At 40.1% G+C, this 24,616-nt stretch overlaps 1 protein-coding gene across 1 annotated transcript in view; it reads right to left on the bottom strand.

Annotated features, from left to right (window-relative positions):
• LOC128757289 (thyrotropin-releasing hormone-degrading ectoenzyme-like) overlaps positions 1-24,616 on the bottom strand; it is a 162,770-nt gene that overhangs the window by 123,224 nt on the left and 14,930 nt on the right. Inside the window, exon 3 of the mRNA XM_053862460.1 lies at positions 15,521-15,797. Coding sequence (XP_053718435.1) covers positions 15,521-15,797 — 277 coding nt within the window. The remainder of the gene's footprint in view (positions 1-15,520; positions 15,798-24,616) is intronic.

Below are 24,616 nucleotides of genomic sequence, written 5' to 3'. Positions count from 1 at the left end.
CTGGGTCATCTTATTGTACTGCAAATATGCAGATGCTTATTTCATGCATCATTTCACATGGTACCCGGTGGATCCACAAGAAATGTTTCCAGTGTGCTACGGATATGAATCTAAATTATGATCACAAGTAAATAGACGCGGACTCTCATCTTCTTCACACCACACTTCTGATGGACCTTTGAAGTTAAGTTTGTCCAGGATGGTGCTATGGCTGTGTCCCATTTCTCACCCTAACACTCGTGTTTGGTCGTAACACTCAGCTTTGCGCGTTCACGTCTAAGTGTAGTGTGTGCCAATACTCCTAAGACCGAGGGCAGTCGCTGTTCACCACGTGAAATCATCCCTTCACACTGAGGGAGCTCCGTGGCTGACTTGAAACCATGTGGGAATATGAAGTGTAGATAGATTTCCAGGATACCAAAGTACTTTATTTAAAAACCATGTTGGATAGGACAAGAGGGACATTTCAGTAGCAAGGACGACTCTTCCGTTTGTTTACTTTCTCTCCTATCACACGTTATGACCCAAATGGTCTACCGTGTCTGACAACATGAGCAATACAACATGTTCGTACAACAATATGTTTTTATTTCTTCTAAACAAACAACAGCAACATCAGCTAGCATCCAGGCTAACCTTAACATCGTCATACCTCTAACAGATCTATCACCGCAACATGCAAAACCGGCTTCGGCACCGCCCATTTGTTCTCCGTTGATTCACCAAACCAAGTGAGATTATCAGCGGCAATGCAAGAGGCTGCAAAAACGTTGGAGCTGGCATTTCCAAAATGTCTCCAACACTCGATATGCAGGAAACAAAACACAGCACGGCAGCCAATGTTGTCTTGCTGTCCACATTGTCGTTACGTGTGACGTCATGAAGTGTCCCAAGAAAGTGCTCATGTTAAGTTAAAATGGATCAGAGCCTAAGAAAGAAAGGATCACACAGGTTACCACATCTGAGATGTGAGAGTTTGTAAACCTAGAAAGACAAAAAAACTACTCGGAATCTGAATAAATTCAACCTAACGATAGTTTCAGTTCAATATAGCTAGCAAGAGGTAGTTTCTTGGCTAATTTAAACTTTGCCTCCCCTCCTGTCTCCCTTGTTATCCCTCCACTCGTCCGTGACATCTCACGCTGAGTTCTGTCTCTCCGTCTGTTGCCCTTGGATGATGGATGGGGTGATGGATGCTCAGTTGCCGCTGTAATTTGATGGATGGTTTAGCAACTGATACGAGCGCAGTCAAGGCACAACACGCACACTTGGAGAGAGCGAGGAAAAAAAACAAACACTTTCTTCCTTGCATATGCTGGTCCCTGGCTTTCAGATCAACAGGCATGAGTCACAGCTCTGACCACTGACCCATGTCAACAGCACCTCACTCTGTCTGTCCTGTTGTATCACCATGCTGATGGAGCACTGTTGAAGTGTGACAACCAAATAGCTGGGTTTCTTAAATGCCAACGAAGTAAATCTTGACACAAGTAGCCACAAGATATAAACCCTGCTACAGAGCTGCTCCTTCATGTGACAAGGCATTTGTTGCATACAGGCCATGGGAAGAATAGATACTCGGCGGTGCACTGGTTTAATCATATGCATGACATGATCTTTTCCAAAATGGCCGTGACGTGCTTTTGCTGTATGTAATGAGGTGTTAGATTGCAATGCAGTCATTCACCCGCCGGCGGTAGACAAGGAGGAATACTCTAAAGAAATGGAGAAAAGGAAATACCCTGTCGGTGACATGTAAAAATGCCCTGAAGGAAGAAGCTGTCCTGTCAATGACAGCCAAAAAACACAAGCTTTAAAACTCAACAAACTGCAAAAGAGAGCAGAAATATTCAGTATGACATTTGCCATTAAACCTTTATTCTAACAGAGTATACATTGCTACCGTACAGTCCTTAATATCCAGACACCCTCCATGAGAGGTGCTTTCCCAGGGAGAACGATTCTGGAAACAGGGCGCAAATTCATCCAATCTGTGAAAGATGACAAAACTTCACTGCGGCAAAACAGTTTTGTGTCCAGGATCCTTTAATGTGTGTCAGAGGGAATCGTTGTGTACATAAAACCTTAGGATTCATTGTGTCATACATATACACGTATAAAAAACACAAATAAAACTCAACACATAGATGGATAATAAATATGTTTTAGGTTTTATGAGCTGATGTAGTGAATGGCTGAGTGATCATCACAGAAAACCTGGCCAAGATCAGACTTCTAAAATGCAGTTTTGTCCTACAGTGGGACAGAAACCTGAATTTCTCCTAGTCAAACTATGCTACCTGGGTAACAATGGTTTGGCTAAGCCTGCATGTAACAGTTTACCTTGACTGAGATCAGACCAGAGCCATGGTGTATAAGTGCTTGCGTGAATGTCATAGTGAAACATGCGCTTAAATCCAGTTAAGAGCATACCGATAAATCTGCATGTAAGGATCTGTGCATACGCATGAATCCGCACACATTGCTTAGCACTTCGCTATCACTGTGGTGTTGAACACAGATGAGCCCACCTTAAATTATATAAAGGGATTTCGCTCACTTTCACGATCAGAAATTCCAAGTAGAATGAGAAACACAGAAAAAACACTGAATAGAAGGTGTTACTTATTAAATTGACTTACAAATTTACTTGTGGTGCAGTGATGCTATGAAAACCCCCCCCCAAAAAAAACAACACTATTTTACCACTTGCAATAATTTTATTTCAATACAGGTGAATTTAATCCAGAAACCTATTGAACGAACAGTCTCAGATGCAGAGATTCTGGACCTCTTTAGTCAGATGTGTGTCTTTGATCACAATGACCAAGTGTTGAGTAAGCGCAGCGCTCCTTCAGACTGTTCAAAGACAGTTCAAGTTTTGACGGTTGTGCCGCTGCTACTCAGTAATTCGGTTCAGTCAACACAGCACAAACACAAACCGCTGCAATCGGACACGACTAAATCGAGCTATTCGGCTTTCCCCTGCATGGAAACTGACATGGAGAGATGATCACTCATGACACCAGCAGCTAATGAGGGAAGCAATGGCACAGGAGGTAGTGAGAGAAGAAGAGAGGTGTCGGCCAGATATTCCTGTGCCTGCCATGGTGGCCGCTGTGGTGGTTCGGAGTACAGAGAGTCCTCTCCCCCTATTGTGTGCGCTTGGCGCGGGTAAACCTCAGGCACAACACCATGTTAAGATTAGCAGGTTTTCCCAGCCCGAACACAAATGGACTAACACCTTCCAGTGTCCAATTTAGGTACAATGGATTTGTCATATCACCGAATGTATCGTAAAGGAACAATGTCAACAATCTCATGACATTATGAGAAGGAAGGAATTGGACGCTCACTTATGTGTATATTTCTGCTTAAGACTGTTAAACATGGTAGGGAACGTCTCTGTTTTCTGCGATGCATAAGAATGTGTGAGTGAAAAGATCTGGTTTTTAAGCTCCACTTGCAGGTGTTAAGGCCATGCACAGTCTGGCCAACATCAACAAAAAAAAAACACATATTTCTCCACACGGCTACATTGGTTGCAGCAGAATCCATAAATAAAAATAAATTAATAAAAAAAGATATATATTTGTGCTTGCATATTTTTCCTTTTTTTAATAACATCACACAAATTGAATCCGACTTTTTCTTTTAAACTGAGTTGTTGACACTGTGTTCAGCAAACGTCAGTGGAAGCTTCACCCTCTTCATCCAAGGCTCCTAACAAACAAGCTTTGTCTGACAGCTGCACTATCTTTACGCAGATGATCACAAGATTCCAAAATAGATCCTCTGCACCTTCCTGTGAGTCACACAGCCACATACAAGCTCCGTAAGAGACACAGGCCAAATGTTTTCCATTCAGGGTACAACAGCGCTAACACATCTTATCTTTGATCCTGAATGAAGGAGTCAGGAGCTTCTCCTCTCACAGAACTACATTTTACATCTGTGAAGACAAGAAAATATAAAGTGTATTAGTGAAATGAAATATGGAGATGTAATTGACCTTTTCTATCGAGGAGGAATATAAATGTCACATTTTATATTCTATATGACTGTCCATAATAATGGCTTCGTTTTGAGAAATTTGTGCTGTCGTGTGCAGTTCAGTGTGTGGTGAATGATATACATGCATCGTTTTCTTTTTTTGTTTTTGTTCGTTGTTCATGCATAGTCCATCACCTAAAATATTGGGCTGAGAGAGATGACATGGCATCGTGTGATTCAACATTGATGGTGTAGACTTGGGTGGGCAATTTCCTCAAGGGCCACATTATATCCAGTGACTGTTGTGAGGGGCCATCAAGGCCAAAAGGCAGGCACTGAAAACGATGTGAAAATGACTTGATGGGAAAATCGAATGGGAATAAAGTCAAGCAGGAATAGTATGTGTATATGTGTAATTCTGAAATTACATTCTGCAAAATATGCACAAAAATGTTGGTTGTGTCTGAAATTCTGAAAGTCTTCAATTTACAACATTTGTCCCATATATTTCAAAATCCATTTTCAGTTCTCATGTATTTTAAAGGACAGTAAATACTCATTATATAGTCAACTGAAACTTAAAAAAAATCACTGTCTTCATTTTGACTCCTTTGCTGTGTGGCATTCTGCTTCAATCGTATTGGAACCAAGCAGAATACATAGAAATGTCCCGCACAGTATTAGGCATTCACTTGATTTCCCTGTTATTATTCTGTTCATATTTCACTGTCATTGTAATAACTTAGCTGTCAACCATGAGCCAGCTTCATTACATGACATAAGTACATGACATAAAACAAGTATTAATAGCAAAAAAATGTTTCCGATGTTGAGGAAAACCCGCTATCATTTCCATTAGATGGTGGATAAACACAGACTCTCCTTGGCCAAAGACGTTGGCAGCCAGAAGGATGACAGGCTAACAAGCTGAAGGGCTGAAATAGTGAGGTTTGTGGAAGCAGATGCCAACAGTGGGTCAGCACGCACTCTTTTCTTCCTTGCTTTTGTTTGTATTCTGTCAGACTTTAATCCTCCCTGAAGGCAGGGCATCTCATTACACCATCAGACATTTCAACAGACACATTACACCGAGAGACAACAGAGAGACAAACAGCTTCTTGAAGGAGGCAAGAAGGACACTTTGAAGGATTTAGAAAAACATCAGCAAAGTCGGGTGGGTGACAGAGAAGACTTGGAAAACTTCAGGGAAAATAGAGACATTTGACTGGTCCTTCCGCTTTCATCAGAACCACACAAGAACACATCACTGAAAAGCTTTTTCCTGGAAAAAAACCCAACCTTTTCATCTCACTAAAGAAGGAAAACAGATCTTTTTCATTCATAAGCAGCATAGCAGCTTTCATTGATGTGTCGGCGGTGCGCCACCATACATGTAGGAGAAACCCTGGACAGCTGGAGGTACATAGCAACTGCTAAATACGTCTATTTATGTTCACACGTATAGTACAACAGGTTGAGGTAAAGCGACTGGCGACACCGCTTTAACAGTGCGATAACCACACACCAGGATATTTGACTAAGTTTGACTTTCATCTGCCGATTGAGTCGTAACTGAATGTGATATTAAAAATCCTCTTTGACACTTTCTCATCGTTGCAAAACATTGTATCCACTTCGCCATCTTTCAATGAATCCTGTTTATTATCCATCTTTTTTTTCCATTATAATTGACTACAATTTATGAATGCTATGTGGCTAAAAAAACAGGCTGGGGATCAAAACCTGAAATACTTACAATAGCTGCACGAGAGACAATTTGTATTGAATTTAATTTTCAATATTATAGTGCTACTACCACTTTTTAGGTGCCTCTTAAATTCTCATATCTCACATTACAATATCCTGCTATATAATCACTCTCACAGAAAACTGAAATGACTTTTGTTTGTTTATTAAAATGAAACAAATGCAAAAAAAACAGTGTATTTATAACAGCAATACAAAGTATGAATTGTTTTGATAAGCATGATTTTTTTATTTTCCCCAAACCTTGCTGGATGTCTGAGTTTTAAGATTAGGTTGTAACCATGGAAATGAAGTGTGAAAGTGCTTGGGCACTATGTGGCTACAAACAGTTGCAGAGCCAGTATTTGCCAGTAAAAACAAGAGCGACTGCTCCATATAATGCTTTAAAGACACCTTTTGTAAGGGAAGAGCTCACGAGAGACTATGTTACAGGTACGTCCGTTTTAAATCACTCTACGGTAAAAATAATATTCTTGAGTAAAAGCGACTTCAATTCCACATTGGCTCGCAGAATTACAAATGGCACGCTGAATTTGAACAAATTGTTCGACAAACTTTCCCAAATACTACTGTTGCCGTTGCAGCCAGTTGTCATAAAAAGTCAATTTCATTAATGATTAATTGAAAAAAACAAACTCAAACATGCTCTCCCCAGATGACTGCTTGCGGGGCTCCGTCTCGCTTTTATCGGTGTTTGAATATCGACGCCTATATTTAGAGGAAATGTAGCCCCGATGGCATGTGGGGAAAGTTATTAAGAATACAAATGAAAGATGGCTGTGAGTGAACCTTGCAGCCCCCTCAGGCTGCAGCCCGGCAGGCCAAAGCCCTCACATTAGAAAACGCTGATGTAAATAATTACCAAAGGAACCGAGCAAATATCAGGCACATGTACTCTTTGATGTAACGTAAATACGCCAGTATGGGTATTTGACTCATAAATATGTATGACTGTTTCCCTTCTTTGAATCTTCTGTTGTGAAGTGTTCAGTAGTGTTGTTTTAATTAATAGTACGAGTTTTCTGCCTCTCAATAACATCACAATGCTCATGAAACTGACGGATGCAGTAGTCTTGTCTTGGTTCTGATCTACTCCCATGGAGTAGCTTTGGAAGTTACTTCCCTGGAGGACAACTTACGTGAGCCTGAATAGATGCTGGACTACAAATCCTCTCACTATCTGAGACAACATCACATTCAGTGTATCTATCCTTGATCTTGTTTTTTTTTTTAGTGGCCAAGGTTTCAGGGTCATAGGTTAGTGTAGAAAGGAAATTGGAAGGGATAAAGAAAACTCACTCTGACTCTTGTTGCTTCCATTCTTAAATGAATCTCCAGTTTCAGGAAGAAAAAAAAATCAAACAGAGCAAGGACTCACTTCTGTTCTTGGGAAAGCACTCTAGTGGTTGTCAGCTATGAGCTATGGACATTCACTTAAAAGCACCACCCCGACACTTCATTGGCACTTGAGTCACCATCAGATTCATTCGAGACCAGCACAATGGCCAGGGAGAGCGGTGATCTAATCCCCAGATCACCACTGCAAGATTTCCTGACCTTTCAAACAAAAGGAAAAAAAACATTGATTTGTGTCACTGCACAGCTCAGTACAACTAGTTGAACAAATATATTGTACTAATCACATGTATAGCAAGCACTTCCCTCAAAAGTGGAATATATCAGTGCGAGGGGAAGCAAAGGGTTTTTAAACAAGTACACATTCCAAGCCAGGCTGGAAAAGCACTCAGGGAGCACAAACCTCCGCAAAGAAGCTTCAGTCCAGCCCCAATGACCAAGCATCCTTCAAAAAAAGAAGTCCTGGATCCAGATGGTGATGTGGATCACCCCAAAACTAAATCATTTGTTCCTTGTGAAAACTGAAAATCTGTTACTTGTACACAGTTGTATTATAGTTAAAATGTCATGACTATCTCACGCAGCTTTTATTTTGCTAGCTTCTTTCCTGTGCTGGAGCGGCTCTTGTCTCTCTTGAAAGTGGCAGGAGCGATCACAAGCTCGACCTGTTTAAATTACATCAGAGCAACTGACAGACGGCAGTGCGTGAAATTTATATTGACTGTACAGTAGTACAGCTTCACTCCTGGCAATCTCTGTGTACCTTGATTCAGATTACCTTTGTCAGAGGTCTACCTTAGCTGAGCTGAACCGAGTGGGTCCCATTTATAACACATTCTGTTTTCTTGTAATGAATTGTATTCGATATTCAATATTGTTTATTTTGTTCATTTTTATTTTGCCAGTCACTTGTTGTCATGTTTCATTCAATGTTCCTCCATTATTTATTGCGACGTGCCTTTGAGTGCTTTGAAAGTCAGTCATAAAAGAAATACATTGTTGTTGTTGTGGTCATTGTTATTAACAGTATTGTACATTTTATTCTTGTTGAATAAAAAAAATCTAAGTAAAAATGGTGTTAGGCAACGTGTTTCAGTCTATGTCTGAATCATAATTTGAATTATCAAGACTTGAACAACTACATTTCATACTTTTATGAGATCAGAAGATCTATATTTACACGTCCTGTATGGTAAAAAAAAAAAAAAAAAAACTGCATCCACATAGATATAAATTTCTCCTTTTGTGGATCGTGTTTTCTTTCACAGCTGGAGGGAGGAGAGAAGAGTGTCCCCTGTCAGACGAAACTGCCTGATACACAGGGAGGACAGAGGGATGAGTTTTTGTTTCACATATAAAGCTGTTTCTTTGAGGGGTTCAGAGGAGGATGGAGGGATAGCAAGATTAATGTTTCTGTCATCCAAAGCTGCGACGCAAACCGACAGCAGCGTCTCCTCAATCCCTTCAGGCTCAGACAGGGATTTTTAATATGAGAGTGATGCTGTAAAACACACGACAAGAATAGAGAGGCCGACAGTAAATATGAAGACATGATCATTGCTTAACTTGATCTTATCACTGTAAAGAAATCAAGAAGTTTATTTCCTTATTGCTAAACACCAAATGAAAGAAAAAAATACCCTGCTCTTAAAAACAAAACAAGTCTTGAAATGTTTTCAGAGGGAGATTCAAATGCGTGTCTGAATGTTGGACCAATGTTGGTGATTTTGTTCACAAACATTTAGTGAGGTCTGTGTTTTTTACAAATACATTTCAATGAATACACAGTTGTTTTAACATTACTGAATGGGTTGATAGCGTGTGTGTTGTGACGTGACTTTGGTTCTCATCTTGTTAACAATAAATGAATTAAAAGTATGTTTTTTCGGTCCCCATCTTCCCTGTTCATTGAATGTTGAGCATGTTCCTCTGCTTTGATTCTCAGCTGCCTCTGCCTGCCTGAGAGTGTTGTATATCAGAGCATGTGCAGTTGGGACACTGGTGTTTACCTTGCACTGGGACCCCGCAGCATATTTAACCTTGTCTGAGTAAATTCTCCTCAAGCCAATGCTTTCAAAATATAGCACATAGCAAGGACACAACTTTATGTCAAGATAAATACAACCTTAAGTTAGACTTGGCCTGTTATGAAGTGATAACTTGTCTTCCATCAATAGAATGTTTGACCCCTCTTCCGATGCTTTGCTTACCTTTGCTGGATGATTATGAACGTTAACCATATACAGGAATCATAGAATATATACAAGAATGTGAAACCAGGCTTGATTTATTTTCTTCCCATTTTGTGACTTGAAGCTGGAACAAAGTCAACAGAGTACGTAGTGGTGAGAGACTGATTGTGGGTAAAAGGGACTTCAAAAAGTGCTGCGCAAACAAGACGAACAAAGAACTTCATTGTAAACCCAATGATTTCCTGTTTTTGCTCGTCTGCACTATTAGGGAGTCAATATTGTTGCTGCATTTCCACACACCACATTTGTTCTTCTCTTGCATCCACTTAATTAAGCAAGTAGTGCTCAGCTTTATGTGATGGGTCATGTTTGTTTGATGATGTTTCTCAGTGGTGCCCAACTGAATAGAGTGTTAGAATTTTATATCTTCTTTCATTGTCTATTTAATGCAACCGCTGCTAAACCAATATTGTCATGAAAAACTGAGCTCAATCTTCAGTAGCACAGTCTATATCTCTGTCTATTTTGGCTCTCGGATGATGGGCCCCAGTTACTTGTCTTCGCATTTCCTGATAGGACACTTGGGCTGAAGAAGGAGCTGTCCAGTGCTGAACTGGCAAACAGCTGGGAGTTCCCAGATTTATGCAAAGCGAGAATGTCATTTATCAGCTGAATCACAGTTCAACTAAGCCACAAGCAATTGAACTAGAACTGAAGGTCCATCTTTCGTTAGATTCGACAGATATCATGGAGGCATGCCCTCATGGAGTGAGGAAATTTTACAAAATCAAAAAATCTTCATATTGTCCGACAAAATGGGGCATTATCCATGCTCTGTTCATTGCTCGATTTCTGCCCACACTCCCATGAATGAAGTGGAATAAACTGGTGCAATGCTGTGTTTGCCAATGCAATGATGATTGACAGAATACATCAGAATCTGGCTGAAACGTGTAATAACGCATCCCTGACCGAAGGGTCAACTAATAATGAAGGACACAGGGTCAGCTTCTGCCAAGAGTTCACCTTAGCTTCGATTATGAAGACCTTCAGAGCGTCAGACAGTACGAACAGACAAGGTTCTCCCTGTGCTCACCTCATCTTCACTCACTAGAAAAGTCATTTATTCCACTCTGACTTGCAGCACTTATGAGCTGCATATTAATTCATATCCAGATATCAATGGTGAAAGGAGGGATGTAAGTCAGAAGTGTAGCTGAATGGCTTCGCCAAAGATGTTGCCCGTCTTTGGGAATCAACAGAGAGGTGGAGACCCTATTTCCATATACCACTCCTGTTAGTTGTAAAAACATTATTGGTCTTCAGCTTCATGCCCATCAAAGAAAAAAAAAAAGCAATCCACAAGATCTCTCAAATCTCTGATCTGATTCTGCTCTCCAGCCTACACATGACACCTTTATACAGCCCTCCTTCTTGACTGAATTCGCACCATCACCATCGCACTCAGCCTTCTTCAGACATAATCCAGCGCCAGTCTGACATTAGGCTCCACTCCAGCACTTGTGGGACTAAATATAAAAGCAGGCAGCAATAACCTGAACTCCACACAGGCACAGCATCTTCTACAAAGTTAATAACTGCCTCAAACTCCAAGATAACCTGGTGTGTGCACATATTTAATAGTAGCATAACAATTACCAACCTCAGCATCCTTTTATCCACATACAGTATAAGGGATGTAAATAGGTACAAGACACTGAGAATGTAACCCACACACACCAACACACACACATGTCAACTGAAGTGATGAATGACCTAAATATGCAATGAAAACTGCATTTTACTAAATTTATGTTGCATGAAATATGATCCTGTGTGGACGTGTGTATGCATGAGTTCCGTCCTTGAATTTCTGGCAGTCAAGACAGATGACCTGTAATTACACTGATAGAGAGAGATGATCAGGGGACGAAAGAGGTAGAAGTGGAGGAGGAGAAACAAGGTCGAGAGTGTGTTTGTCCTTGTGTAGGAACATGAGCAGGCGTCCAAATACGTGCATGCTGGGTGTGGGTGTGCATATTTCAGCCTTAAGTGTTGTGGTAGTTAGAGGATGATGGCCGATCAGCATTGCGTTGTTTTGACTTTCAAAACCCAATGATAACATCTTGATCGACGTGATAAACGCAGCAAGGCATCGACAGGAAGTTGCATTAGCTGCCTGAAGGAAGGACGAGGGGGATTTTTGGTTTTTAGATGGAGTGACATTAATTGGGTCGTTCCCAGGCACTGAACACAAAGGAAAGTACAAAAGTGACCCATTTGACTGGATAGATTAATGGACTACAGCTGGCTGACATTTGGCCAATGCCAAGGGAGAGAGTAAGCAGACCATGTCAAACTCAAATGTCCAAGAAATAGGGCTTTTAGGGAAACAAAAAACACATCACAATTTTTGTTATATATAAATATATATAAAATATATATATATGTATTTTTGTGTATATATATATATATATATATATATATATATATATATATATATATACATACATATATATGTATATATATATATACATATATATATATATGTATATATATATATACATATATATATATTACACAAAAAATAAAAATAAAATAAATTTTATATATACATACATATATATATATATATATATATATATATATATATATATATATATATATATATATATATATATATATATATATATGTATATATAAAATTTATTTTATTTTTATTTTTTGTGTGTGTGTGTGTGTGTGAAAAAATGTATATGAGTACATTAGTGAGGGCTGAAATCTCGCAAACCACGACCACTCTGCTGTGACCGGCCAGGAGTCAAGGGTTGGCTGTACCTATAAAACCTCCACCAGCCACTGCTGACAGCTGCCATCAGGAATGTCCTTCCATGAAAAAGATGGCACTTTCATAAGTTGTGCAATACAACATACAGTGCTGGAACATTTTTTCATTCTTAGAACTATTTGCTGGAGGCATTTCATACTTTTATGCATAATAAAAATTGCTTATATGAAGGGACATTGCGTGATTCTGTGTGAAGCACAAAAACTGTCTGTTCACTTAAAGCAACATCACAAAAGCACTTCTACTTTGATATCTGAGCTTGTTTGTACAGTTTCGACTTAAATTGAATCATTCTGGTGTCAAATAAATGCAATTTACCAGGGTTACTGAATAATAAGATCTCTATCAAAACAAGCATCAGTTTCAATCATTCAGAATAATGGTGAACTGGAGGGGGGGAAGACAGTGCAGGCAAGATGGGATAGATTTGAGATGCACCATGAGTGAACAGAAAGCTGTATAGCTCACTGACACAAAGAATGAGAGTTGAATTGAACATGCTTAAGTATTCATTAGGAGTGACTTGGAAAGCAAGGAAACTGAATAACCAGTTTGGAGATGATGTCAGGGAGGCCAGATTCAGATAGTTTGGGAACGTGGAGGGGCACAGGGGGTTCGACATAGGGGATACAGGAAAAAGGAGAAGAGGAAGACAACAAATGAAGTTCATGTTTGTGGTATATGAGGAGGATTAGTGTCTAGGTGTTACTAGGGAGGTTGATCCTGCTAGCTTAACCCCTTATGTCCACCAATGTGGAGATGACATGTTTGTCTTCCACTGCCATGGTACTTTGTTTTTTTAAATGTTGATCAACTGGCTGCATTTAGGGACACTGCCTGCCCAATCTTGTAGTGATACAATAACATTAGAGCCATTTCAGTGAGAAAACACAGCAACAACTCCTGAATGGAAATAGAACAGAACATTCTGTTGAAGTTCAGAGAATTAATCTAGTGTACATGCAATATGTACAATACAGTCTCCAGCTTCATATGACATGAAAATCTGACATATATTAGTTAGAATATATTGAATTGTGAATAATAATTGCCCACAAACAAGGTCATTCTTCTTTGTCTCGAGGTCAAAGTTTCGTCATTACAACCTTCTAAATAATTCCTATCGCTAAAAGCAAAACTCAACAAAGGCAAAGTGTCTTAAGAGGCTCAGATGGACGAGGCTGACTTGCTGTTGCAACTCTTGATGGGAAACGCAGAAAGAGGACGATAATGTTGTATGAGAGAATGTGAATTAAAAAAGATTGAATCATAATATGACCTCAAAAACACTACACTCTTGGATTTCCTTTTTCCTCTCTCTCACACTCTTGTAATAGTTCTTGGTAAGAATAAACAGCCCGCTTGCAATATTAAGGCCACTGATTTTTACCAGCATTGACTCTTCCAAGGTGCCTGGAACTCAGCAGTTTTAGCTTGCTATGTCAAAAATACATAATAATATAAATTCCAATTAAGGTGAGAAATTCGAATTATAATTGTCCACTGGTTATTTTTACATAGTAGATTATAATTACATGTTTCATATTTTTGTTTTCTGTAGCAAATAAAGAAGGAAAGGAGAAACCTTTAATCACCACACACAGTTGCTCGCACCATTGAGATGAAGTGCCAGTAAGCCTTGGAGAGTTTTCAATCATTAAAATGTAATTATGGCAACTCAGAACTATTATATGCTTTGCTCTGAGAAACGGTCTTGAATATTAACCTAAGACGAAAGTGCTCTAAATACACCACTGGCTGTTCAACCACTTCCTTTCTGTGTCTCACACAGTATTTGTGGTTTTTTTGTGACTCCACAGAGACCACAATTAATGCTTCTGCTATTTTGCAAAAGTCACAGCAAAACTCAATTCTCTACCTCATTAAATTTAAGATGGATTTAAGTTAATGCAATTTAGGAATTGAATCTATTCACTCTTTTCAAGCACTGACATTAGAACCACGATTTATTCACTTAAAAATATATCTGGGGCTTATTATTATCAACCAACAACAGGACACAATTACACAGGATGTTTGTGTGGAACATCCTACTGTACATGAAGCATATATAAGTAAATTGATATCTAGTCACATTCTCGATGTTACAGTAACTACATTTTGCTCTCATTTCCTGCAAAGGATGCACTCATAGTAATTTCTGACCGGATTATTTAATTGAATTATTTTTGTAATAACAGACAACATGTACCGGCAATATTTAAAACGTGTATTACTGAAAAACAATACATGTCAACACATCTGTATTTTGCTGTAAAAAATAAAGCAAGTGTGCTAGCAAATAGAATAAAGTCCCAATTTACAGAAAAATCTTACAAAACAACACAAACACTTTGTATATTATATCACAGCCTCAGGTGAAAAAGGCTGGTCATGTCCTGAATGCCACTCCCGCGACCTTTAGCTTAAAGTAAAGGAGAGGGGCGACACAAGTTTTGACCACTGACTTGAACAAAAACCAGTGCTGCCTGACTGTGGTCACGCGCGAGTGCAGACTCAACATGGTGGGTGTACCTGTGAGTCAGCTTTTCTTTCACAGCTGAGCAGAAGGGACAGAAACTGGCTTTCACACATTTGCGGTGGTATATGTGATATATATATAGAAAAGGAATGGGTCAACCAGCGCCAGTCGATAAGTTCAACCCTTATTTATTGCACATCATGATGTAATGAAAAGCTTCAAAATTCTATCATTCATAATTGTGTTTTAACAAAAAAAAAATCAAGCATCGACGTGCTATACAGTAAATGTAGACACTTTTTCTCTCAATTAATCCCCTGCAAGGATGAGATGATTCAACTTTTTTAAATGTAACTTCTGAGGGAAGAAGAGAACACTTTCATGTCCTTGTGAAGGAAATTGACAGTTGCAGATACTGAGGAATTGGACGCGTTAATCTCTCAATGACAGAGAATGTCAGAAATTCTCATTTACCTTCAGTCCAGGTCAAAAACTTTGTTCAGCTATTTAACTTGCCTTTAAGCACCATACTAAAACACAATTCTGTCTGGTTTTCCACAGGTCACTGCCTTTTTCTATTTTTCTCTCAGGCATTTCCACATAGAAATACTGTCCCACAGTCACCAGCCATTGGTGCAGCACTGCATTATCTCCGATGCTTCTGTCTGAGACACAACCTTTAAAAGGTCATTTTCACATCCCATTCCACAGACAGAGCTTAGAGTTCATAATTGACCATTATGCATCCAAATACCTTGAATGTGAGCTTGTTGGTGGAGTCAGCAGCCTCTATGTTTCGTTTTCAAAACACTTCATGAAAACATTTGTAAGCTTTGAGAACACAAAGCCATGAATTATTCAGATAAAGAGCAAATAACTGACCATGACGCCGCTGTCGGAGTGTGCTTCTCTGAAGGTGAAGTTGCAGACGGCCCAGGCCAGGTAGTAGGTGGACATGCGTGGCGTGCGGGAGAAGCGATTGGTTAGCCAGCCGTCCTCGTCAGACATCAGGCTGCTCTCCACGGGCATGTTAGACAGGGAGGTGTACTGAGGGTCATGGCGGAGAGTGATGGAAAAAGTGGCCTTGTAGACCGGCTCATCGAAGCAAGGGAAAGCCTTGCGGGCATGTGTGGGGCTGAACTGAGTCACGGCAAGGTACCTGGAAGACAGAAGGAGAACCTGACTGATGGACAAACTCTGCGGTGGCTGTTTAATAAAAGTCAATCAAAGACACGGTGCTATGGGGGAAAAAAGCTAAATACGTAAATCAAACGGAACTCAAACGGAGGAACATGAAAGGACAGCTGAGAATACATCAATAGTTTGTCGCTGGTTAAAAAGTGACATGTTTGAACTGTGTAAACAAACACATTCTTCATCTCTAAATTGCAATTAAGTTTTGCTCGGATAAAACGCTTTCCAAACTTTGAAGTTTTAGAAATAATCCATTCAAATACATGATGGTTATATAAGGTAGGATTTTGTTTTAGTCTTTGAACCTCGCCAATCTTCCAAAGCAGAGGAAAATGTGTAATCTGTGTTTCTAGGAGGTGAAGGATAATCTACTGCCGTCAAGGATGACGTTTTTGCTGACAGCAACTTTTAGAGGAAGTCCTTTGAATTCTATATTTCTCTTTCTAAGTGACAAGCCACTTCCACTTTGAGATAATCCACAATAAACACAGGGGAAGTTTCTGTTTCTCTCAGATTTGGTTAAGCTGGGCTGAATGCTTTCATATTAGCGCTTTGTTAAAGTTGTCTGTCAGTCACCTGACAGGCCCTAGAAGTTTAACTCCGGGAAATAATCCCCAGGAAAACTTCCTTATCACCTATGAGCATTTACTCAAGGTGCTGGTGGAGAGGAGGATGAAAGAGAGAAGGTGAAGTAGGGAAGGCGAGAGCAAAAGGAGCAGTGGAAAAATATGGGGGGAATAAAAAGGAAGGCGCTCAATAGGCTGACACATTAAACGGAAGTATAGACCGGAGGCAGGCTACAATAAAGCACCCAGACAAGGGGAAATGTTCGTTTTCATTAGAAAGGAAGTTGAGTTAACATCGGAACGGAATGAGAGGAGGTGAAACAAAACATGACAATAAAACTATGGCCACATTTGTTTAACGTCTAATAAAGAAGATGATGAATGATATAAACCCTCCCATCTCAAGCGAGCGCAAAGAGTAGACTGGAGGTAGAAGATCTAATCTCATCACATGGTCATGAATCTGACCCAGGGTTCTATTCACAGCTAGCGATGCCAGGAAAATCTCCCAGATAAGGCAACCCAGTAAGGTCCTGACAGATGCCAAAACCACCCCAAGTCGCTCGACGCAGATAAGCAGTGGGTTCATTCCAAGTCCATAACAACGCTCCATTTTAAAGTGACGTGCATGAGAATTCCAGAACGTCGTCTACTTTTATTTACCACAAAATTCAACGGTAACTTGAGCCTAGTCTTCCTCAGCTCTTCCCTAAAAATATTTATGCAATTAAAAGGCTCAGCTTATTAAAATACTGTTGGCCTGACAGATGGAATATTCTGTATTGATCTGACTTCGCAGCACGTCCACCCTGATTTTTTAAGCTTATGTGCATATCTGATCATTCTGGTGTCAAACATTGAAATGAGATTAACCACAATTCATTTGCAACCATGAAATAATTTGAAGTTTTCATTGTTTTATTTATTTTTTATATCAGAACCCACCCATAATTTCATCAGTTCATCATCAGGAACTGGAGGTACTTACTACTAGTCTTACACATATCTGACGCTTGTGTCTACATGGAAATTTAATACTGAAAGCAAGAATATAGACGGTATAGAAATTTGCCAATAATATTTAGGCAAGCACACAGGTGAACAAAAGACTGCTTTATGATTTACAATTTTGAAGTCGCACAGACATAAGAATAAAAATACTGAACCATAGAATATTCATGGAATTGTGTTTCCCACTTTATAGTGCTCATGCTTGTATGTGGTATGTAAATATATAAGTTAATGCAGAGAAGTCCCCGGGCCTGACTGCATCTGATCGGCAGTCTGCCACGTGGAGGTCCATAAAATCCTTCAGTAGAAGAAGCCTCGGTCACATCCTTGCATTGAATTCATTCCTTTACCAACCATACTTTAGATTTTCAGTAGATCAGGGGAGCTTAGTAAATCAGAACCAAAGTGTTAGGGTTACTCACATTCTCAGCTCAGTTTCAGGATGCAGACCACTCCGAAAAAAGGCGGGAATCAACATTGTTTTTTCGATATACAACGGTAATTTTGAACATGGAACTATAATTCTAGTTCCCCCATGAAATGTTGCTGCTCTCCACTGACTGATGTAGCTAATACCACCTTGCTTGTAATATGAAGGTGACGCCACTGCCAAAGAACGATGAGAAAACAGGAAAGTGGCGATGTAAAGGAAAATAAACCAGTTGGCAGGTCTGTTCGAAAGCAAAAGAAATGCCAATCCAGGTGTGTGTGAAATGAAGAGAAGTGGAAATGGAGAATATGGCGTTGAATTATGATCATCAGTGGAGGCAAAGAAGCAAAATAGAAATACGACAGTGATGCTTCACTGCAATTGAGTGGGAATAGGAGTTGATGTGGGAAAGTGTGAATAAAAGGGATGAATAGAGAAAGGACTGTGATTAAAAAGAGGATGGGGAAATAATCAAATTGTGAGAAGCTAACGGGAGATCATGATATGCGGCAGCGCGGGGAGGAAGAGAAGATGAAAGGAGGTGAACACAAGAGAATAATATTGCCGAGTGAATGAGGCAGACAGAGAGGAAGTAATAGAGGCAGCATGAGAGGGATGTGATAAAGAGGGAATCTATCAGAGCAGGGTGTGAGCCGCTAACCAACACATGAACACAAGCACACATATCCAAGACTGGCGCATAAGATCCAAAGTTAACAAACATCTCAGCTGGTTAACTGTCTCAGACATCCTGATGGACAGGCCAGTCTCTAGTTCTCACACAGCGTGAGAGATAGATAGATAAACAAGAGGTCTGACTTAAAATAGCATGATGCCCCCTTCTTATAGTTGACAAAATATTAGCAGACAGGAGAAGGAGAAGAGGCACAAAGGGAGCCAAACCAACACATACACGCACGTACACAGACACACAGAGGCAGTCACGCACGTGGGAGAATGATGATTAAAAGTGACCCAAATGTGTAATGAACAATCTTATCTTAAGGAAATTATGTATTGGGAGCAAGGAGAAAGTAACTGTGAGCATGTGTGTGCGAGGCTCTTTGTTTGTTTCTATGTGTGTGCGTCCTAGGCACACATATAGAAACTTGAAACACATTATTCCTTACACAGATTTGACTGAGCAGGAAACTGTTGAGTCAGATGTTTTGCTCCTCACTCACTCCTTTGTGTTTGTGGGTTGGTGTGTGTGAGTAAATGCCGCTATAGTTCTACCCAGGAAGTTGATAAAAGGATGATTCATCATATTTGGTGTGAAAAACGCAACTGCAACTGGAGCGATGCCGGCTCCCGTGGTTACATTATAATTACGCTTATTGTGTCTTTTTTTGTGTGTTGCGAGTTGGAAACAAAGATGGAATTTGAATTTGGCTGCATAACTTTAAGTTGCTAGAAACGACAAAAGAATGTCATATTAACTGAAGACTACTAGGGGAGGAAATAAAGAAAAGAAAAGAGGATCATTCATCATGTTGTCGCCAATATTCATTTTATTTCTTCTAGATCTAGATGCAGCTTTGGACACAGCTGATCACAAACCTTTTAAGGGGCTGCTTCCACACTTAGATCAAATTTGTCAGACAGGACAACACAACATTAAATACAATTTATGAAAATATATTGTGTACATGATGAAAATCATCCATACTATATATGATGCAAATACAATGATGAAATATAAACATGACTTAACTGTATTTAAATACATGCACCTGTGCCATCGTGACTTTCAAAGAAACTCAACACACCATGAGCAAACTTGTAAATGTCTTATTTATATTTTATGCATGTATTACACTCCAAAAATCTATAGTGAGTACATATCAACCATGAGTCGCAATGGATCGGTTCTGCGTTTTTAAGGTGTAAGGCATCCTTGTCGACAGAAATGTCTGGCTCAGCCAAAAGAAAATAATTTACTAATTTACTTTCTACTGCCATGTGGATCACACACGGATTTACATACCCATGAAGAATTCTCAAGAAGTTTCAGCATGTCTTTATGAAGTCACTATCCGGATGGCACAAAACGTCCTTCAGCTGAACCAGTCAAATGCAGCATTATTCGTCTGTCCTTCCACTCCCTGATAGCAGCTTCGCCACCCTGTCTAAAATGGTTGCTCCCTTCTGCCAAAATCTCAGCGTCCTATTTCATTCTTCACTTTCATTTGACCTCCGTATAAAAAAAAGAAAGAAAGAACGGCCCAGTCCAGTTTCCTTCAGCCAAAAATGATGTTGAAAATCAAACCCATGCTCTCACCTGCTTTATAAGCCATCCATGCATTCAAATCTCTCGCCTGGACTCCTGTAACTCTCTCCTCACTGGCATCAACAAGAAATCCGTATCACACCTCCAGCTGGTTCAGAACTCAGCAGCAAGGCTTCTAGCTGGCTGTAACAGACGGCCACACATCACTCCAATGTTAGCTACACTGCACTCGCCCCCCTCACCTGACCCTCTGGTGGGTACTGGCTCGCTGACCCAAAGACTTACATCTAAGGGTGACACAGCCGTCTCTGTGACCTTGGACATATTCTGAAATGATTGTCTAAAAATATTATCTCTTACAGTATAAGTTAAGAAGAGATTAAGAAGAAAATCCAAACATTTCACTGGACCAAGTCAATGATAACTAATCGAACAGTAATATCAGTTAACTCAGTCATTTTGCTGGCCTTGACTAATTGTCATGTGTATGCACATATGTGTACAGTATGTATATATGATGGATTTCCTCGTCTCCTGTCTCCTGGTGCTATCTTTACCCGCCGAGAGGAGGAGTCACTCTACATTGGCCTTTGACACATCTCTGGGCGCGTTTGTAACACCACGGAATGAAAAAAGTGAACCCTCCTGTCTCTCATGTCATTGTCAGTTGCCTAAGCACAGTTTAAGAAGCAGTCAGTAAGTAGAGAGACTTGAGAGGAGGAACACATGACATTGTTGTTGAAATAAAGGCAGGAAAAAAAAGATAATTACAAAACCAAAAACCACAGCACTGTGGTGGGAATACTAGGGCTTCAAACCTACTGAGGTTTGTGAATTTGCTTTCATGTGGTGACAGCAAATAAGAGAGCTCATGACACAGGCAGATCTATTATGTTTATGGTTTGTTAAAATGGTACTTGAATTATTGTCATTATTTTAAAGAGTGATTTCAAATACATTTCGTTAACAATGGTAAAAATACTGACAATAAATGAAAGAATTACTTTAAAAAAGTGCGCTTGTTATTGATGCAGTATCATTAAATATATATAATACTATATATATATATATATATATTATATACTATATATAATACTATATTTCACATTGCGAATGAATTCTATTGTTTAAAAAGAGCTGAGAAATCTTCAGTTAATGCGCCAAAGTCAAAATTCTCTCATTGATCCAAGCCGTCATCCCTGAAGAGGGATCAGTTTAGCAGATGAAAACTAAAAGGTCAATTTCGTTCTGAGAAGAAGGAGCCAAGGCTCCATCTCAGGTCAGATTGGTTCTTTGAAGGACTCCATTACACACCACCTACATCTAGCTGCTGTGTGTCAGTGGGTGGTGGAGGCTCACAAGCTCATGAATTTTCTAAGTTGCTCCACTCAACACCCGTGTTCAATAGGCTAGATCTGACCCACACACACACACACACACACACACATGTATAGGCATATTGATCTGCAATAGCTAATCTTAACACTGGATTACTCCACCAGAATGAGAAGCAGAATGTCAGAGAAGGTGCTAATGAAGAAAGGATGAAGCTGCTACAGTACCTCTTTCACATTCATCAGACCTGTCTGATCTGTCTTTCTCATTTGCACGCATCGCACCTGCCTTGTCATCACAGCTCCACATTAACGGCACTTTCTCAAGAACCCAATTAAAAACAGCCTCAAATTGCTACTCAGGCATCGCTAAAAGACAGCAGTTCTGCGTAAAGCATGCAGTCATGTTCACAGAAGACTGAGTTGCACTGTCCTAATGTTTGTGTTGTCTCTTTTTTTTTTTGATTCACTTGAATGCATAAACAAAAGTGTAGATGTGATAGGACATGAACTCTGGCCTTTTTATACACTCGCGAGCCACTGGAAGGCCCTGCGCACCCTTAGAGATAGGGTGAGGAGTTCAGTCATCCGGGAGGAGCTCAGGGTGGAGCCGCTGCTCCTCCACATCGAGAGGAACCAGCTGAGGTGGCTCGGGCATCTGATCCGGATGCCCCCTGGACGCCTCCCTGGGGAGGTGTTCCGGGCATGTCCTACCAGGAGGAGACCCCGGGGAAGACCCAGGACTCGCTGGAGAGAATATGTCTCTGGTCTGGCCTGGGAACGCCTCGGGATCCCCCGGGAGGAACTGGAGGTTCAGCATTCGGAGCAGGGAAGTTTGGGCTTCCCTGCTCCGAATGCTGCCTCCGTGACCCAACTCCGGATAAGCGGCAGAAGAAGGTGAAGGAGTCGAAGAACAAATTGCATTTTTAAGTTGTAACTGCAAAAACTGTTTCAGTCTTTGAGGTGAGGTAAAAAAAAATTGCTTACTGCATTTGTGGAAAAGCACAAGCTCTCTATTGATGAGTCCCTCATCACCCGCCGGTGGTGTTATTCATCATGTGAGTGGTTCAGAATGACAACACAGCAGAGGCAGCTATTCATTGCTGAGTAGAACAGAATTTCAGTGCAGAACAACATCTCATGAAGGCAATGTTTGCATGTAGATTATACAATAAATAGCAAGCCATCCGTGAGATCTGATTTAATTAATATTCTAATTAATTCCTAGCATTTCTATGCCGAAGCATTTAAGCCTAGGCGTGTGCTTCTAGCTGCATTATGCAAATCCTAAAGCTAACACCGAGCTGTGTGCTGTCAATGAACAAAGAAAACAGCACAATATGTTGAATAATGCAGGTTAAGCTTAAATAGGTTTCTATATTCAAATACACTTTATCACTTTGCACTTGATTTTCGTTCGTATTATGTTTCAACCTTATCTCAACAGACTTTATTGGTATTGCAATATACATTTTTTTACTTAAAAAAGTACTAACCATGAGACAAGAGGGTGAATCAAAAGGGAAACTTAATAGACTCAAGAGGGAAAAAAAACAAAAAATAAAAACATACCGTCTTAATTGATTTTCAACACATTTAAGCAAATAAGGAAAGGAATGAGCCTCCGAGAGGTCCACACCAGCCCGGTACTGGTTCTGGAACTGTTGCTGTTATGGATTCTAAGAACCATGGGCCTTTCAATTGAACCAGCCCGTAATTTAATACGTTCAAGTGGAACTAAAGCGGGAGAATACTATAAAGTGTAGCTCTACAGCACGTAGGCAAAACAAGATTGTTTGTTGCTGTACTGAAAATGTTGGTTTTCATCCAAATATTAGGCTTAAGATGATGAGGAGACATAGAAGACGACTACATCGAAGGTGTATCTAACAAGTGTGTTTGTACAGGCCAATATATTTTGCAGCCGTGACTGCCAAGTATGACATGCCCACCGATGATTTGTAAGCTTAAACAGGAATCAAGCAGTAACTCCTCATTCACCCAAACTGACGTTGATGAGTCAGAAATGGAGCCATTTTTTAACACTAGATTGTTTTAAAAAAGATGCACACCTAATATGGGCCGTTCAGTCTTTTATATATATATATATATATATATATATATATATATATATATATATATATATATATATATATATATATATATATATATATATATATATATATATATATATATATATATATATATATATAAAGTAAATATGTATGCACTGTTTATTATAGATGTCTTTTTATCATGTCACCCAGTCGTACGTCCATTTGGATTCACAAAAACAGAAGTTATTAGATCAACCATCTAAGCAGAGAAGTATGTTGGAGTGGTGCAGGACATACTAGGTGTAAGACTGTGGTGAGGTGTGCTGCAGGTATAACAGAGGAGTTCAAGGTGGATGGACTGCACCAAGGCTCAGCTCTCAGCCCCTTCTTGTTCGCAATGGTGATGGACAGGTTGACAGATGATGTTAGACAAGAAGCACCTTGGACCATGATGTTTGCAGATGACATTGTGATCTGTGGTGAGAGCAGGGAGCAAGTGCAAGATCAGCTAGAGAGGTGGAGGTTTGCCTTAGAAAGGAGAGGAATGAAGGTTAGCCGCAGTAAGACGGAATACATGTGTGTGAATGAGAGGGACCCAAGTGGTGTGAGGAAGAGGTGAAGAAGCGGGTACAGGCAGGATGGAATAAGTGGAGAAAAGTGTCAGGTGTGACAAAAGGGTGTCGACAAGGATGAAATGGAAGGTGCACAAAACTGTGGTGAGGCCAGCAATGTTGTATGGTTTGGAAACAGTGGCACTGAGGAAAAGACAGGAGGCAGAGCTGGAGGTAGCAGAGATGAAGATGCTGAGCTTCTCTCTGGGAGTGAGCAGGATGGATAGGATCAGGAAGCAGTAGATCAGAGGGACAACACATGTGGCCAGGTGTTTAGGAGACAAAGTCAGAGAGGCTAGATGGAGATGGTTTGGACATGTACAGAGGAGAGAGAGCCAGTACATTGGTAGGAAGATGTTGAGGTTGGAACTGCCAGGCAGAAGGTGGAGAGGAAGGCCAAAGAGGAGATTTATGGAGGTGGTGAAGGAGCACATGAGGTTTGTAGGTTTGAGAGAAGAGGAAGCAGAGGACAGGGTGAGATGCAGGAGGACGATCCGCTGTGGTGACTTCTGAAGGGAGAAGCCGAAGGGAAAAGATGAAGAAGA

The sequence above is a fragment of the Synchiropus splendidus genome, chromosome 4 (genome assembly GCF_027744825.2).
Source record: "Synchiropus splendidus isolate RoL2022-P1 chromosome 4, RoL_Sspl_1.0, whole genome shotgun sequence".
NCBI lineage: Eukaryota > Metazoa > Chordata > Actinopteri > Syngnathiformes > Callionymidae > Synchiropus > Synchiropus splendidus.
The sequence above is the reverse complement of the archived record's forward strand: the minus strand, read 5'-3'. Positions and strand labels throughout refer to the sequence as shown.